Raw genomic sequence first — 18,837 nt, 5'->3', positions numbered from 1 at the left:
CCACATTATATCTCTCATTTGTAAAGCGTAAAGAATGCTAGGCTATTCATTGCTCAGGTGTATTCAAGTCAAAAAATGCATGACGGGCTATTTCGGTAAACATTAGTCCTCTGCGCCTCTTACATTTTGTATAAAGAAAAGAACTCCTAAAAACATGTTAGTTTTTGACTTATTTTCCTGAATAACATGAATCATACGTTTTCAAAGCGTCAACACTGTTGGTTTGGCTGCACATTGCCCTAAAAATGTGTCAATCCTGCTGAGGGTGAAAGAGTAGAGCCATTATGCTTAATATACTCGGACTAATACTTTTGTGTGTACTACATCATACTCCATTTGCTTTCCATTCTCCAAAACAGCACACAGGCTTGCTCTGCCCCGAGGTGACAAACAAAGTTCTGTTCACTGTGAACAGTGAAATGTGTGGGTTTTTTCTTTTAGTCTACTCGGGTTGGCCCTGTTTTTGACACAAAAAAGATAGTAGATTTATTGATTGATGCTAATGTAGATTTTCATGCAAATGTTCTAAATGTTCTCATGCTCGTCATCCCAAAATATTTGGTCTTGGACTGATGATCAGACGAAGCAATACATTGAAAGACACCTCTAGATTCATTTTGATGGTCATTATCGAGACTAATTTCCCATTAGACTAATTATCTAGACTAATTCCCCATTCCAAACTTCATCATTCCCTGTGCATCAATACCGTGTCTTATTTATGTCAAAACATCACACACCGTTTATGCCATAAAACCGATGAATATGTTACACTCAACAATGTTTCTTATGAAACTTCTGAACCAGAATCTGCAGGAACTTGATCACAGATGGAAAACACACAAAAAAGGAAAGGTTCATCTGGACTGCCCATAGAGCCGGTGGGTAAAAAGGCAGAAAATGAAACTTTTGTGTCCATAAAGGGACCTTCTTTTCAGATGTATTCTCTCTGACCTTTACACCCTTCTAGAGGTCAAAGAGGTGCAGGGAGACATCTTTAGGGTGTTGGATAGCGTTCTGTGCCCTGTAGCAGATGGTGCAGCAGAAAATGAGGCCTGTAAAATGGCTCAAAATCTCAACGTCACAGACTCATTTCACACAATGCAGCTTTTGTTTGTAAAATGACTTCCTCAAACTAATGGGTGCTGTATTCAGGCAGCTTCATCAACAAAACCAACACTACAGCTGAAACCATTTCTAAAAGTTATTCAACAGCTTTTAAAATAATTCTTAAATTATATCATTTATCAAACAGAAATGACAACTATTCTTTTTTTTTTACTGTCGATAGCGTAAAGTAAAGGAAAGTTAAAACTTCCCCTTTGGCTCGATGAATGGGCCAATTTCTGGTATTTCGGGCAAAACGGGGTTGTGGAAAAAATAAAGAGCAGATGTGTGAATAGCTTGTTGCACGTTAAATCAGCAGCAATTTGAAGGACGACCCACCAAATCAGCGGGATGTGCGATCTGTTCCCACATAGGCTTCTACGTGGGAACAGAACAGCCACGGCCTTTAGCTCATACCGCGGCTCTACTTTGAGGTCGAGGCTATCAATAGATGAAAAGTTAAGGGATCGTCAAAGTTTTGGGGGGGTTCATCATGTACGAAGAGGCACATTGCAGTTATGTGCCAATCCGACAAAAGTCGCAGAGGCCACCTTTCAAACAACCAATTTACCGGAATCCTGTCGCCAAAAGAGCCGTGCTGCTATCATGGCTTAAAACGTTTGCAGCAAACCCATAAAAGCAAGGCAGGTCTAATGTGTCGGGGAAATACTACCATGCCCCTCCTGCTACTGCAACATACAGAACATACAGTACACATTTGGTTTGCTTGCATCCTTACTACGTGCTTCCAAAATAAAGTCACTCAGCTATGGGCATTATGTATTTTTCTTTTAACCAGCAGTCCAACAGTGGACAAAAAAATACAAGCCGACACCTTTTTGTTTTTAGCCATAAAAACACAGACGGGCAATTACAGCTGTCGGAAAAGGCTCAATTATAGTGCACACAGAGTGCTGACGTTTGGAATGGTGCCTCCGTGGTTCTGCCTGCACCGTGAAGAGAAACGTTGTGCAAGGAATGTTGTGCAAGTGTGCTGTCAGTTATCCATCAGTGGCATGATTACAACCCCTCCCTCAAGACAGAGACGGACAGAGATAGTGAGGCAGGAGCTGGGTAGTTCTTAAATAAAAAATCCTCTTCAGCAAGCTGGTCTGCAACACTTGCTCTCGTTTTTTTGGGGGAAACCTGCTGGAGGATGAAGCAAATTTCACAAATTTGCACCTTTCCAGGCGACAGCAGTCCTTCAAATTTCTTTACAGGAAACATATCATTTTCTGCTCCCTCCTTGTTTTAGCACTTGTTAAATTATTTCAGAAAAAGCATTTACCAGAAGAATAACACGGAGCGTTACCTTTTCTTTGATTTCTCGCTCCTTAGGCAAGAATCTTGCCTTTCCTCAAGTATTATTGATCTAGTGGAAGTGGTTCTGCCTGCTGACTCACTGCCGAACCGCTTGTGAAGCGAGGCTATTTGCCATCAAGTCTTTGTGGGCATGTGCTGTGGGATCTCTATTCACTGCACAATCCTCATTTTCAGCACTTAATACGTTTGGGCCCTCCGTTTTCTTTTGGATGTTGTAGCTGAATGACGTGTGCACACACTCAAAAACACACACACACACACAAGTGAGAGTCTGTGAGGTAGCAAAACAGGGATATAGAGACAAGTGTGGGGTGGTAGCTGATTTCCCTGGCGAGCTTATATCTGAGCTGTCGTCACCTGTCTTCTCCGGGATAGAGGCACCTTAATCAGGAACATGAAAGTGTCTCCCGTGGTGCTGCCTCCTGTCTCTGCTACCTGATTTACCCACAACAAAGTATTAGCTATCATTCCTCTCCACACTCAGAACTCTTCCTTATAAAGTATAGAGGAATTAAAATCAAACCATGCTGTTCTGGGTTCAGAGGTCTTGTCTAAAAAGACACAGGTGTAGTGCACTTGAATATAGTGCCGCTGACCCCCAATTTCCTCACCGTAATAAACATGCGCGACATTCTTAAGCTTGGTTCTTCATTACTTACAGGTCTCAGAACTCTCAAAAAGGCACATTCTCTCAGAGCCCCCAGTGGTTTTTCATATGAGCTTTTAGGCCTTGATCGTCTTTCACAGCCACATTCCAACCAAGTCTCAAAAAGCCCACTTCCGTTATTGGAGTTTTCTTATTGTATGTTCATCGTCTTTCTACAAAACAATTACAATATCGTTGTAATATATGAATGACAATGTACTGTTAGTATTCTTGTCTATGAAAAGTTAAATTGAGTTTTATACTATGCATAACAATGCCTTAGATTATCCATCAATGCTATTATACATAATGGGTTTTAGTTCCAAAATTACAATCATGCACAGGTTTGGGAAGTAAAGCCAATAGCAACCAAATCTAAAGGTTAGACTGTATCATTGCTCCCTCATCAAAATCTAATTTTCTTTTTGTGCATACTATGTGTGCATCTGTTTGTCAATGTACAGTCACACTGTTCACCTACTTTTGTGCTGAAGGATTACCTTATCTCAGTAAGCAGCAGCAGCTTTGTCTTCTATAACTCAACATGAGTGATTTATTCTCATTTTGTAACAATGACTTCTGTGCAGATAAAGCCTTTTCCTTCATACAGAATCAAGAAGTTCTCAGAGGCTGAACACAGCTTTATTTGAATATTCAAAACCGCCTATTTGAATTTGAAATGTAAGAAGTCTATTATACAGGAAGTGCGATAACCTTCCCAACCCTGCAGGGCTTGCAATGTAACCCTAATACAGCCGACTCTTGTGATTTAACATTTGTAAGATTCAGCATGTGCAGGAATCTCCTGAAAGGTTTGAGGCTCAATGCTGTGAAAACACATGGACTCAGACGTCAACTCCTTTCTAACAGTTTAGATGGTTCCCTCTGCCACCAGGATATTGTGGCACCAACATACCCAGGGGGGACACACCATGTATACTGACTTGATTATTTTTGGCACAGTAAAGTGCCTCTAAATGAATGCAGCAGGATATTATTGGATTTGACACATATGTAAAACACGTGTCCATGTCCTGCACTGATAGCTCATTAACTCAACCTCCTAATAGATTCACTATGTCTCCATTTTCCACCCCGGTGTTAGCAATCTTTTATGCCTCGACCAGAAACCTGCATTTGTAGCTGAAACACATTCACGCATGAGAGTCAGTTTCATTAGATCTACATTAGAAAGACTCAGCCAGGGAGTGGTGGACGCCTCCATTAGCATCTTATGTTTGCACCAGTGATCTGCATTAGTTCAGGTGGATGTGACTGGTGTTTCAACCCCGTCGCCAGTATCTGGATGTAAAAAAAGACTATGAAATACAGGCACAAATATGCAGCCTATCAGCTGTCCGCACGTAATTGTATAGATTTCATCAAATTATTATGGGAATGCAGGAAATGTCTTGTTTGGTAATCTAAGTGTATTTCCGTATTGGGGTTTAATGCTTGACTTAATTCTAAAGAAGCTCATAATCTTTTGAATCCACTTACTAGTGCCCAAAGGAACATGTTGAATTTGTGGCAAATTACAAATAATAAGATGAATCAATGTGTTTGGTGAATAATTCCTAGTAAAACTGTCAGCAGTTGAAATGTGGTGAGGTTTATTTTCATCCCTTGCTGTCACCATTAATGTCGCTGAGCTTTATTTAAATGCAGGAATTGTATCAGTGTGGCTGACGTGCAATGGGACCAGTGTTTCATCGTTTTGTGTTGCTGTGATGTTTACACATAGAGTTTTAGAAACCTGTAATTATATCTTAATCTCATGCGTGTTTGAACCCCGTTGCTCGTTTCTGTGTGGGTTTCTTTCCTTTCTCTGTAATGGTAATTCACGATGTTTCGTGTCCATAGATGTAGCTCTAAAGCAATGTCGCAGTGGATTGACAAACACTAAAAAATACTTATTTAGTTCACTCTTTTGGTTTGCTGGTATCTACTTTTCCTGATGTTTTTCTACCTTTTACTGAAGCAGTCAGTAAAATGATACTCTATAGTGGGTAGTTAAGCATTCATGAGTTGATAGAATAACTGTTTTTCTGGTTTCCAGTAGGCTAGGCTAAACTAACCGGCTAGAGTCTGTGAGTTAGTTTAGGAAATTTAATAGACACTCAAGTGGCATCGTCCTCTCTCATCTGGGATATGGGACTATTCCTTTAGGCCGGGCCGCAGGACAGTGCAGTCGCATTAGTGACATAGGAAAACATCCTGTAGAGAAAATGCATTAGTGCAAACGGAAAAACAGGAAATGCTCTGTAGAAAATCACATTACTAAATTGCCTGTTGTTTGTCATCTGCTTGTCCTCCTGGCTTTCTTGACAGGCTTTCCGGACTCTGGTTAGTCCAACGTCAGACTCAATGTTGTTTCGGGGCGGACGCCTCATGAAGATGAGTGGCACGTGTCAAGAGTGGGACGTTGCCCGGTGTCACTGTGTTTAGTTGAGGCCAACTGTCTATTATTGTAACAGTAAGGAGCCATGGGAGCTTACTCCAGAGATGGGTTTAGACTTTTATTCCCCAGTTATCACTACGTGCTGATGTAAACTGGTAACCATAGTAAATGTATGGGTGAAAAGTGAATATTATGCAAAGAACCAACCCCCTCTTTGCACCACTCTAAGGAAAGCTTTAAATGTCGGAGGGGCAAGCAGGGAAAGTTAGACTTAATGACAGTTTGACACAGTTTGCAACAGTTTTGTCGTGTGCAAATATCATCACACAATTTCAGGCTTGAATGGACACCTAGTTTTGCACTTATCCTGTAAAATAAAGGATGGAATATATTTGCCCACTGCTTTGTTCTTTTACACTTTACTGAACAGCCGATGAGCTGTTTTGAATTTTAGCTGTCAGATTTTCTTCTCCACGTGCCTACTCGTGCAGACAACTTGGCCTCCACCCGGAGAGGTCTGAAATGTGGATCTAAATACCAAAAACCGTGCAGCACCTCATTTCTAGTCAGCCCATGGCAGCCTCTCCTTCCCAAGGGCCCTCTGGCTCTAATCCCTCATCGCGGGCCCATTGAGACTCTACTGCTTCCACCCTCCCCCAATCCCCCCCCCATCCACTCTCAAGCACTTTGTCTCCATGGTGATGTTTTTAAAGAAATTTAGGGCAGGCAAGATTTTTCTGGGTGGGACAATTTGCAGAACCCCATAGGAGCTGTTGTTGTCAGTGTAAAGGCAAACACTAAGTGGCATTGATACGTTTAATTCAAATACGTATAGAAAGACGGGACACCAGCACTCAGAATTTAAATTTTCCCCTCGAAAAACGTCATGCTGTGTTAGAGAGATGACCAGATCAGCGCTTCTGAAAAAAGTAATTAAAAACTGTTTCCCTTCATTTCTCTTTTGCAGCGAGCAGTTTGCAGACTGTTATCGGCCTGTATGGAGAAACATTCGAGATCCCCTGCAACAATGGAGCCGTAAAATCAGAGGACATCCTAATCATTAAATGGAAATATGTAAGTCATAGTGAAGGTCTATAAATTCAAAATGGTGATCTCTGTCTGACACCCACTTATCATGTCTGAACCACGCCCCGTCTGAGTGCCCATGTGCATTAGGCCGCGCATCTGTCCCCTCCACATGACACCGAATGGACAGAGGGCGTGGAACCAAGAACAGCGTGCTTTTTATTGTAACTCGAAGTCAGCGCCATATGTTTATCAAGTGTCTCTGCACTGCCCTCCAGGACAAAGGAGAGGGGACTCCGGGAGACCTGCTGGTCAAGCAGAAAAATCAGAATGTCTCAATCAGCACCACCGATGAATACAGGGGTCGCATTCGCTTGGCTGCAAACTCCAGCCTGCTGCTGTCTGCGGCCAAGCTGAGCGACCAGCGCACCTTCACCTGCATGGTGGTGGCTGGTGCCGACATCGCGGAATATCCGGTTAATGTGGTGATCTACAGTGAGTACAAGACGGCTTGTGTCTGAAATAACTATACTTTTTGTTTAATAATTCAGTTAAATTGCCTGACTGACACACATCCACCACACTGACACCCTGTTCAAAACATTTCTTAATGCATTGTAGAGACGGCGGCGGGCCTTGAGATTTCCGACAGAGCCGAGGAACTAGAGATTGGCAAACTTACTAAGGTGGGTTTTCAATGATAAACATTGCTTGTGCCTACATTATTCTACACGGTAAACCATCAAGGGAAATCCCTCACTTGGGCTAAGGTAACTTGAGGCATAGCAGAGACCATGTTACTACAGTAATGAGTTCTTTGAAGTGATGCTCATGAATTACTAAAGGAGCAGAATCTCCTCCACTGCAATTAAAACACCCCAGGGATCTGAGGGGCTTAAGAAGTGCTCAGGGCATTTCATGGTCGGAAAGACTCTCAAAAAGCCAATTTGCGCAGATGTTTGGTCATTTAAAAAGATGCAGGTTTATTCTAAATTCATGAAATGTGTTGGTTTTTTTTGTTATTGTTCCACAGCTCGGGACATGTGTTGCAAAAGACTCTAATCCAGCTGCAAATATAACATGGCTCAAGAACAAGTTACCTCTGCAGGCTGATGGGAAAGGTGTGTATTCTTCATTCTGTTGAATGATCATAAACGCTTTTGGAGTGCTGACATTTTTAAATGTTACACACACAGATGTATTTATTCTCTCCGACTGCAGCAGTAAATTATCCTTCAGTAATTAATTGCTCTGCACTGGCTGAGTGGGCGAATGCCGTGTTTAGGTCACGACACCATTTCTAAAGTTGTGTGTTGCCCGTCTAGGGATATCCATCGAAGCCTCGGTGCTGGTGAACCCCGCTACTGGCCTTTCAACCACTACTTCCACACTGAAGTACTCGGCGCAGAAGGAAGACACAGACGCCGAGTTCACCTGCAGCACTCAGCCCACTTTGGGCTCAAAGCTGTCCTCCTCTCCAGCAACGTTCACAATCACCTGTGAGTACACACATTTTCCAGGATTAGTCAAACATTGGTTAGAGGCAGATGAGAGGATGGACACCAATCCCACGGCAGCACTGTAAACATGACGTTGCAGCCAGCAGCTGGTTCGTTTAGCTTAGGGTAAAGACTGGAGACAAGGGAAAACAGGGAAACAACTCATCCAGCAAGGTTCATATGTAAAGTAAATTAAAGAAAGATTAAAGATGCTAACTTTGTTAGCTTTGAGAGGTGCTGGTTAAAGGGTTGTTTATAATTGCACAGAGCCCGTTTGGATATTTCTCCTGGTTTACAGCCTTCATACAGCTAAACTGAGCGTCTCCTGCAGAGTATATTGAATATATAGAAAGGCATTAATCCTCTCTGAAAGAAAGGTGTGGTATGTCCTTGTAGATTATCAAAACAACAAACATTTCTAATGCTGGACTGGAGTTCTACAAATGTTTTATTTATTTTTTTTCAGAAAAAAGAGAGTTTAAGCACGTAGTTTCTGTCTGACTGTATTCCAGTCTTCCTGTTGATATGTCAGGAGAACCCGTGCATAAGGACTGTCTCCACTTCAACCATTTCATAGCAGGTTCATCTGTTTAGGAATTGGTAGAGGTATAACTGCTTTTCCTCCCTATGAGCATACTATCATTTGTTTCACATTAAAGGCAACATTTTATATTGAAACACTTCCAGTTTTTAAGGGTTAATGTTTCTATTTACTTTATTCATATTTTTCTGTTTTCAGCATATAAACTCCTTACAAAGGTTAGATAATATGATGTTTATTTACACATACAGTCCAAAGTAACCCTTGAGGTTAAGTTTCTGACTACATTACAGCAGCTGTAGCCAGTGGAGATAAACTGACCGTGTATTTTACAGACTATATTAAGAGTGTTTTATATATTTCCTTTGCTTCCAGCCAAGAAAGACACAGTAACAGCAACTTTTAATGGGGGCAGTTATAAATTGAAGTGTGGATTTCTGTAGCTCCGTGGGGGGATTCATACTGACGGCAACATTACATAAGTTATCTGCATAACCTGGCCTTTAAAGGAAAACTTCATCATCGCCGGAGCACTTTCCTACGAGAAATGTGAAGAGTTTGTCTCAGATGAAGCAAACGCATTTGGCTTTGAAAGGATTGTTTGGTCTGATGCCTTTTAGAATATGACTACCATTCAACCGCCTCGTGGGCCGCGCTCTCAAGCTGGTCACAGCAAACACTGAGAGCTCTCTGTAGTGGGCTGACAAAGCCGGTCTCTCCGGTTTGGCTGTCGGGGACACGCGCTTTACTTAATGCGCGCTCCGCCCCCCCCCCCCCCCCCCCCCCCCCCAAAAACTCATCCCCTCTCTCACTCTCCGTCTGCTACTTTCTGAACAGACTCCACAGAGAACGTCGTCCTTCAGGTAACCGCTCAGGAACCTCTCGTAGAAGGCGACAACGTGACTTTGAAGTGTGTGGCAGACGGCAACCCGGCTCCTACTGCCTTTAACTTCCACCTCAAGGTACACGCGCTCATCGAAATCTCATCGAAATCTCATCGAAACGGCCTTTTACGTGTATTGTGTTGTTTTTCTTTAAGGAACACCTTGACAGCTGATCACCCACCGTTGTTTGATTGTGTGTTTTTTGTAGGGGGAGTTGGTGAAAGTTGAAAATGCAAATTCTTACACCATCACGCATGTCACGCGTAACTCGAGTGGTGAATACAAATGCTCTCTTGTTGACAACCCGACAATGGGAGCATCAAAGGACATCACTGTCAACTGTAAGTGACCAAAACACGGTGTATTTAGACTGCAATTTGGCCAATGTCGGTGGAATTCCCTTTTCCACCTGTAGTCTATTTTGATTACTACAAAAGCTAATTTCCTATTTGCTAATGAAACGAACCGGCTAATATCCCCCCCCCCTAGCCAGCCTACCTGTCTCACTGCGCATTATAAAGAAAGATGTTGTGTCGACCCGCTCTGCCTCTAACAAGCTGCTTCTGCAGGGCGCCGAGCCAAGTGCAGGCTTAACAACAGCAATGTTTCGACCCTTGTCAGGCCTCTGAACAATCTCTTCACCATCTTCTCCTCCCTTGTTAGACATAGACATCGATTTAAGCCCCTCTGGAAACATCGTCAAGAATGCTGGTGACGCCTTGGATCTAAGTCTCCAGATTGATGCCTCTGGAGACTACCAGGTCTCTTGGACAAAGGTAAGAGCAATCGTTTCAGTGACGGAGCCCGAATCAGCGAAGAGAGATGCCTGGTTGTTATTGACCGCGTTGGTATCCATTTCATTTCACTCAGGACAATGTTAAACTGGACGAAGAGCCCGTGTTTGCCAAGCTGACTTACAGTGACTCTGGGCGCTATGAGTGTGAGGTGAAGGTGGGGGGGCTCAGCCAAAAAGCCTTCCTCGAGCTGACTGTCGAAGGTAAGGGCTTAGAGGAAACTCTGAGGTTTTTGGCAAATCAAATTGAAAATTGATTTTCCGACAAGGGTTGGATGGGAAGAGTCACGCCTCGCTCGGGCCTCTACGAGTTCTGGCCTGTAACAGGTTAAATTAGTGTAGCTTAGATAAGATAAGACACGAGGTTAGAAAGTTATGTTCGGTGTTTTGTTAGTTAAAGCCTACGTGTAAATTTGACTTATTGGGGTTTTATTGAGGGCCATCATGCAACCAGCAGACCTCACCAAGCAAGTTATTCACAGACTCAATTAATTGTTTTTTGTACATTATCATTATATACAACATACACCCCTTAAGCATTGAGGTGCTAGTTGGCGCTGACAATGGTATCAATCTTCTCATCTACGTCTCAGCGAGAAAGAGAAGAAGTACTTTTCTGTAGGAATGAATTGGGAGTTTCCTCCGTCATTTCATGTGCACCATCGAATGAAATGCCGCCGTTGGCGTCACGCGTGCACTCATCCACATGCATCAGAAGAGTTACGTCCTGTTGCAGGTGTTCCAGTTATCAAACGGCTGTCCAAACAGCGCGGTGAAGACGGGAGACATAAAGTCCTGATCTGTGAGGCGGAAGGATCTCCGAAGCCGGTCGTTTCCTGGAGCATCAACGGCACCTCGGTATGCACACTCCTGCTGTTGTGGTCGAAACTATCAGACAGGCGCCGTGCAGATTTAAGTTCCCCAATACACTTATACGCAGGACTAGATCGATGGACACGGTCAGAATTAGATCTGCTGAAAGGCTGTGTAAAGGTGTGAATTGTCTTTTGTGCTCAAGGAAGATTTTTACCATCGACTGTGACAGAGTGATGACTCAGATTTCTCATGAGGGATGCATCTGCAGCACGAAGCTATAGACAAACCAACTGTAGGCATGTGCTATTTTGGCCAGTTAGAATTGGGGACCTTTGAATGGAGGAGAGAAAGGGGTGGGGGAGGGCGGGGGGGGGGGGGGGGTGTATTAGTGAAGTGAATATTAGTTGTGCTCCTCCACTACAAAAAATAATCAACATGGATTCCCATTCATACATTTATTCATTCCTAAAAACAGGTTGCTTACAAACCCAGTTTGAAAATGGTGAAAATGAAAACTTTCATTCACACTATTTCCGTTGTGGTTACCATGGTAACAGTACAATTGGTGTAAACACTTCTTGAGTGTTTATTAACTGTGTACAGTTTTTGTTTATATCTGTTTGCAGCACAGCCAAACAAACTTAGCATTTTTGCTAGAATTCCTGACATTAAATAGAATCGAGAAAGCTTTTGATTACATTCAAATCTCAAGGATTATAGTTTTGGAACTGTAATGAATTATGTATCACAAAAACTAGAAAATATGATAAATTGTCACCATGCATAATTTCAATAAGTGAACCTGAGAAAATCAGCAACCCATTGAACCATGACAAACCCGTTTCTCAAAAATAGATTATGGGCAGAGAGTTTCCCCCGTGTGCTTCCTCGGGTCCTCCTGACCAACCTGGGTTCACATGAAACTGCTTTTCCCTTCACGGCTTAATACTGGTTGTTGAGGAGGTAACTTGTTTGTCCTTCAGTGCAGCTTCTACGATGAGATCTTTTGGCAACAGCATCCAAACGGTATCAATGAAGCGTCTGAGACGTATTGTAGATGATTTCCGTGCGCAGCACTTACTGCTTTACAAACCACTACGGTGCTCGAATGGTCGTTAAAGCGTAAATGTTTTTTTTTTGCCCTCAAAACAAACCAATCCGTCTAAGCTTGCGTCCATTGTGAGGGAGCTAAAAGGTTTGCCAGTGTCTTCTCCTGAGCCAGTTCAGGCTTTGCTTTTGTCCACTGAGTGAATACTGTCTGCTACGTGCCGATCAGTTTGATTCTTTCACCAGCCACCACACTTATCTAGTCCAAACATTTCTATGCGTTTGTGCTCAGTGTTTCGAAAGAGTACATTTCCTCATTTTCTCTGAGGCTCAAACGCAGGGTTTTGCACCAGACTGTCGTGAAGCCAATTTTCTTTTGTTTAAATGGACCTTTTTTTTCTCTTTTGTTTCGATGCTGTACCTTTGTGCACACTGAAAGCAGAATCACTCTATGGTTGGAAAGCCATGGCTGTAAGGTTTTTTTTTTTTTTTTTTTTAACTTCAAAACCCAAACTTCGGTCATAATTAATCCACTGCACTTTCGGAAAATGAAGAGATAACACAAATTACAGTCAAAGTTTATTTTCAATCCTCTGATCCCATCCTTTAAAGCTTATGATGGTTATAATGTAAGGCTGGAATACAGCCTCAGTGATGAGCATTTACAAAATGCCCACATCCTCTTGTATATGTAGAGGACATAAAACAGGGTGTTGGCAGTTTGTCTTTGTGTCTGGGGTTTTCCTTTGGGACTTTAGGAGTCTATGTCCCAGAGGCACATGCTGCAGCTTTGTTATAGAAAGGCGTTTATCAAGCCAATGTCGCCCCCTAGTGGTACAAAACATACACTTCTTACACGTGGTGCTGGATCAGAATTTCTAAAGTATGTGCATACTAATATCTGTGCTTTTCTTTTCTCCTATTGTTCAGCTCGATGAGAGTCCCTTTGTCAACGGAAAGATAACACACAAGATCACAGTTGTGCCGACCGCAAATCTTACTGTCTCTTGTACGGTGGACAATAAGTTTGGCGTGGACAGTAGGACTATAAATGTGTCATCCCGTAAGTACAAAGTGGTAAAACGGTCCCCGCGTCTCTCTCCGCACGGTTTTCTTCCGAAAGACTAACCCGGTTTTCCTTGGTCGAACTTCCACAGCTCTTTTCACTAACTCTTTCCGTCTGCATGTTGACTCTACGAGATGCTAAAATTTCTGGACTAAACTTATCCCAATTTTGGAGGTGTGTTCCTGCGAGTAAACAAACACAGACGATTAATCATTCATTTTTCATCAGTGGATAAAACAAATCTCCGAATTTGGGGTCGAAACAAACCTTGATGATACATAAGCTGCTGTGTGTAACCAACCAAACACTTGAATCCGTTCTAAAGATGATTGGAAACATTTGAGAAGTTAAAACGCCTTTGGTTTTGTACAATAAGTCGTTTGCCTTTTTAGGATTTGCCTTCCAACACTTTGCCGCTGTCCAATGTCATCATCGCATGCTCTTACCACCTTTTAGACACTTTAGTCAAAGAACGTGCATCATTCGTTGCTCCCCCTGCTTACTCATTCCAGCGTGATTCATTTCATCTCTCTTCCCCTCCTTCACTCAGCGGTGTGTATGTTGGGATGCTGGATTTAATCTGTTCCCTCTGTTGAACTTCTCGCATGCAAAAGTAGAATAGAGTTAAAGTGGTCTTTTTTTCTGGCCATCACGCTTGAGTTTTTTCTTTTTTGTTGGAAGTTAATTTTATTTTATATCTGATTTCAGTAAATGAGGAGGTGAGAATGGATAAACAAGGTAAGTTGTAGCGGTCTTCTTGCTTGTAAGAATGGGTAGAGGGGGGGGGGGGGTATCAAATGTGCCTCACTGAAAGAAGGGTCTTCAATTCAATATTTACCATCAGCCTAAACCCCTTTAACAGGAAAACCAATCTTGGGACCGTATGTCGTCATTAATAAAACATACTTATGAAGGACTAAGAGGAGTGGAGCTACCAGCATCCTGACAAAATGTCAACATTGTCCGTAATCCCATTGGCTGATGAAATGAATCACGGACTATCTGTCATTAACATTTAACTCAATGAGTCATAACCATGTGGATGTGCCCATTCATCAATGCACATGTTGCACATAAAGACTTTTTTGCTTCCCTGTATTAGCATGCAGTCACACTGGCGTTTCATAGCGGTATGTGGCCCCCAGACCTCATGTTTCTGTTTTGTCTTGCAGACCAATCAGATGATAACGACCAAACCAAGTTGGTGGTTGGGGTGGTGGTCGGTCTCCTTGTTGCCACTGTGGTGATTGGCCTTGCATACTTGGTCTACATGAAGAAATCCAAGTAAGAAGATCATACAAATCATAAAGCTGTTTTTAAAGTAGTTTTTGGATGCACTTTATTGTGTCATTTTGGTACACGGTTAAAATATTGCTACACATTGTTTTGGGTGTTTTTAGGTATCTAAACTTGGCAGGAAATCAATATGCAACTCCATAAAGAGATATTTTTGTTAAAAAAAACTACGGATATATACTATACAGTTTTCCATTATACCTTTTGAGGGCATTTACTCACTCACTCAAGTTCCGAATCAGTGCAAATGAACACTGTTTTATATAATGTATGATATTATGTAGCACACGTGTTGTCCACATAACTTCCTCCCTCAGTATGTTCTTTGTACTAATACTGTAGAGGGAAGACATTTCAGCATTTTGGGTAACAATGTTTTTTTCTTAACAGGCAAGGAAGCTGGAAGACTGGCGAAAAGGAGAACGGGTCCTCTGAGGAGGAGAAAAAACTGGAGGAGAAAGTGGAGGAGAACAGCCAAAAAGCTGAGGTGTAAAGAGGAGCCAACGTCTCTTGGAAATGTGAAAGGTACAAAACATTTCCATCGTATGACTTAAAGATTCAAGAAGGAGAAAGTTGTTTTCTTTTGAAACAAATTTGACTTAATTTCTTGTCTTTCCAGTTGGAACGTGAAACTTTTACACATTTCTCTTCAACTTTGTGGGGAAAAAACAAGTGTACATTGGGACGAAGACGCTTTGGATTTGGTTTCAGGGAATGATTTGATAAAAAAAAGCATATCCACCCCCCCCCTGCCTCCTCCCTCTCCCCCCTCAACCCCTCAACCCCACAAACCATCACTCCATTCCAAAAGAAAGAAGAAAAAGAAGAAAGAAAGAATGGATTCTGTAATGTGGAATACATAACTTGTCTGCACTACTGATACACGTGTAAACCTGTCTACTATTAGGACTCATGCTTGTTGGAATGGAATTTGGGAAACTGAGATAATGCAGATCTTTTTTTTTTTCTCGTTTTGCTAGTTGATGCAAGTAGAATTACTACTAGACCAGTTGCCTTTGCCGTAAGGATGTGTAGGCCTGCATTAGTCTGACCCTTTGGCCCGAGGGGACATCACCGCCACCGCTTTTCAGCTTCACGTCATCTCAGTCAAACCACCTCTGCCTTGAACATCTGTGTACTAAATGTGTTTACTGGAGCCTTTCCTCCCAGTTTGTCTCCTCAGTCGTAAAAGAATGTTGAACTAGAGGTGAAGTGGCTGAAAGGGTTACTGGTTACGGGGGTTAAACTCGACATTAGTTGTAGATGGCGAGATGCTTCACACTGCAGGAAGTGGGCGATGTGGCACAGAGTTCTTTGGCGTTACATGATTTGTTTTTTTTTTTGTTTTTTTTATCGTGTGTACCTCTTTGCAAAGTAATCAAGATTTTAAAAAAAAGAAGAAACTCAGTTTATTTTTTCCCCCCCATTTCTTTTTTTCAAATGTACTGTACATTCGACATAACCACTGTGTAAGACAGGCATGTAGAATATTGAGCAAAATGTTAGGGTACTCATACTATTGGCTGTACAGATTGTTTTACATGAAGCCATTGTTTGTTTTCACGCGAGAATAACTCCTTTGGCCTGTTGTGGTGAAAGGAAGTTCCAAGGCTGTAAGTGAATTCTCTCTTTGTTCTCCATTAGTGTTGAGGTATGATTGTTTATTGTGTAGCTTTGGCATCATTTTGGGACGGAGCACGCAGAGAGGACAAGGTGTTTATCTTAAAGTAGTCGTCACGATAAATCTGCCTCCTTTTAAATATCAACCTGTAGTTGCTTCAGTTTGTGATGTGCATTATAGTTCATGCTTTCGTGTCAGATTTGTGTAGAATATGATGGAATACACGCAGCTGTACATTTCACAAATTTGGTCGTTTTTAAGAGCTTTTACTCAATTTGATCAATGTATCAAGTCTGGGATGTAATTGTGAATTATGTGAATTTAATTTTCCTTTTGCTATTTATATTGTAAAAATGTCCAGGTAGGCAAATTCAATATTGTCCATTTAATTCATAGCTTGGATTGAAACAGTCGGTAAATTGCTAGCAGACATTACTAAAGTGTAATTAAATTGCGAGTCGTCAGTAGTTGGCTCAGCGTCTGGTTGAACACTGGATTCACAGCACGTGATAATCTCAGACCTCCAAGCTGCTGTTTGTAAAACCATCAAATTGGAAGAATGACCAAAGAAAGTGAACATTGCCATGCAAGTATTGTAAATACCCGATGTTTGTTTTTGTACTTTTGTTTAAAATAAAGTGTACATTTGGAAAAAAAACATGTCCACTGAATATTAATTATGTTGTTACAGTTTTCACATTTTTCGTCTTTGAAATAAAGAGCAACAAGGTTTTGAAATGTGTTTTACCTCTGGGAAGAAAATAACTGTATGATGTCGGTTGTTGTTGACATTAGTTTTACAAGGCTGTGAATATTGTAGAAAAAGGATTAACAGAATTAAAAGAAATATAATTTTAGTATATATATGAATTGTATTCTGCAGGAGGAAAAATATTACAATCATTCTTGGAATGTGATAGAAAAAAGAGAATGTGGCATCTTGTGTTCCTAATCATTTGTAGCAGAAACTATTGTAAACATGTTAAATTATTATCTTTCAACAGTGAAATGATTTGGTCAAAATTATATTCCCCTCATGAAACTGATCAAGCTTTTGGATTTGATGCTAAATGAATTATCAAAATTAATATGGTATTTTACATTAATAGTACAGCATTTCTCTTTCTACAATATCAGGTCGAACCTCACCTCATTTCAAGGATGTGAGGTTTCAGGGAAAAAGAACTTTTGAAGCTTTGAACCTTTTGCCAGTCTGACTAAAAACAACTGGAAACAAAAGTCAAGATACGGGAAGATACGTATGAAATGTGAATTGTCTGCACATCAGATTCAAAACCATTTCACCATAAAATAATTTAGGAAAGTACATCATTACTTTACAAGTACATATTACATTACTCAAGCATTGTGTTCCTGCACACTTGAAGGTACTTTCAACTGTTCCCTTCTATGTCATGTAGTTTTTACTATGCGTTGAGATGAATGCTCATGCTTGTACTTGCACTTGACCTCGAGTAAACCTGTGGAATTCAGTGGTTTTACGCTACGAAATTGTACTTCAAACATAAATAAAGAAGCTGAATACCTCTTCCATTACTGACATGGTGTCTGTGGGGGTTCAACAGCATGTCAAAGTCGACAATTAAATGACTGAAACAGATGAGGACACTTGTGTTGATGCATAATCTCCAAAAAAGTGTATTCTAAGAAGTGTAAGCATGGACTTCATCGCTGCATAATACTAAACTAAATAAGCTTCTGCTGCCCCCCGGTGCTCAAAGAAATTACTGCAACAATCAGCATCTGAGTCATGGACACATAACAGTTGGAATGAAACCCTTTTTTAAACAGCTAAATTCTGAGTGGATGATAAAATGAGATGAACGAGTCAACTTAAATAGAAAAGTTAATTACAACAACATTAGAATAAAACAAGAGCAAACGTGTATGAGACGTAATACCAAATCCACTGCTAACAGAACAACCATAACAGGAAAATAAGTAAACTATAACACAAAATGAGTTGCACATGGTAATGAAATTATTATTCTTAGCAGCCGATGCTTCTGCCCATGCAGAATGAAATGTTAAACGATAACTTTTTCAGGGTTGTGAAAAACTTTTGTTTAATAAGTTAAATAATCCGACCACTGAACTGAATGAACATCACAGATATGAAAGGTCCAACAATGTGGCAGCAACACAATCAATTGGTGTAATACTATGATGTGACTAATTACAATTTAATTGTTCATTTAAAACATATGGCGATGGTGTAGAAAATGAATGAAGAAAATTATACATATATCAAAATGAGAGCCAGGGGGATTATTATTATTATTATTTTATATTATGAGCACATTTACACAAACACAGAGAACACTACGAAGATCCAATAGATTCATTAAAAGGAGCCATCTATTGATTACTGTCTGATTCATGGTCATAAACAGGAAATTCAAATCATTCACACGTTTAAAAAACATTTGTTCCAGCTTTTAAGATTCTAGTTTTGTCACAGGAACTTGTACTGCAATGGTCTGAAAATCCAGAGCAAATCAAGGCGTAGTACATTTTTTTTAACAACAATCCCGTTTCTCAACATGACTAATAGTAGTTTTAAGTTTAAAGTAGTATTGGAATGAATTAAATTCTCTAACCCAACAGACACCAGCAGCGCCCCTTTCTCTTCATTTACTATGCAGGTCGGCTTTGAAAAGCTGCCTACTAAATAAAAATATTCAATTAAAGTAAAGTATTGTTATTTATTGTGATGCACTAACAACTTGTAGAAGCCAATTGAAGTTGAA

The 18,837-nt window shown here is 41.0% G+C and overlaps 1 protein-coding gene across 3 annotated transcripts in view; it reads left to right on the top strand.

Annotated features, from left to right (window-relative positions):
* The window catches only part of LOC119216637 (CD166 antigen homolog), a 31,553-nt gene extending 14,755 nt beyond the window's left edge, over nucleotides 1-16,798 (top strand). The window contains exons 2-16 of one of the 3 annotated variants that reach the window (XM_037469667.2): nucleotides 6,445-6,551; nucleotides 6,782-6,998; nucleotides 7,125-7,189; nucleotides 7,537-7,624; nucleotides 7,829-8,002; nucleotides 9,381-9,505; nucleotides 9,636-9,768; nucleotides 10,091-10,203; nucleotides 10,298-10,424; nucleotides 10,957-11,078; nucleotides 13,014-13,146; nucleotides 13,858-13,887; nucleotides 14,322-14,433; nucleotides 14,836-14,970; nucleotides 15,065-16,798. In XM_037469667.2, the coding sequence (XP_037325564.1) occupies nucleotides 6,445-6,551; nucleotides 6,782-6,998; nucleotides 7,125-7,189; nucleotides 7,537-7,624; nucleotides 7,829-8,002; nucleotides 9,381-9,505; nucleotides 9,636-9,768; nucleotides 10,091-10,203; nucleotides 10,298-10,424; nucleotides 10,957-11,078; nucleotides 13,014-13,146; nucleotides 13,858-13,887; nucleotides 14,322-14,433; nucleotides 14,836-14,938 (1,649 nt within the window). In that variant the 3' untranslated portion in view covers nucleotides 14,939-14,970; nucleotides 15,065-16,798. Of the gene's footprint in view, nucleotides 1-6,444; nucleotides 6,552-6,781; nucleotides 6,999-7,124; nucleotides 7,190-7,536; nucleotides 7,625-7,828; nucleotides 8,003-9,380; nucleotides 9,506-9,635; nucleotides 9,769-10,090; nucleotides 10,204-10,297; nucleotides 10,425-10,956; nucleotides 11,079-13,013; nucleotides 13,147-13,857; nucleotides 13,888-14,321; nucleotides 14,438-14,835; nucleotides 14,971-15,064 lie in introns of those variants that run through there. The other 2 variants (XM_037469673.2, XM_037469681.2) reach the window with 2 other exon arrangements.
* Nucleotides 16,799-18,837: the final 2,039 nt, after the last annotated feature.

This window comes from Pungitius pungitius, chromosome 3, assembly GCF_949316345.1.
Source record: "Pungitius pungitius chromosome 3, fPunPun2.1, whole genome shotgun sequence".
In the NCBI taxonomy this organism is placed as follows: Eukaryota; Metazoa; Chordata; class Actinopteri; order Perciformes; family Gasterosteidae; genus Pungitius; species Pungitius pungitius.
This window is presented reverse-complemented; position numbering and strand designations above follow the sequence as displayed.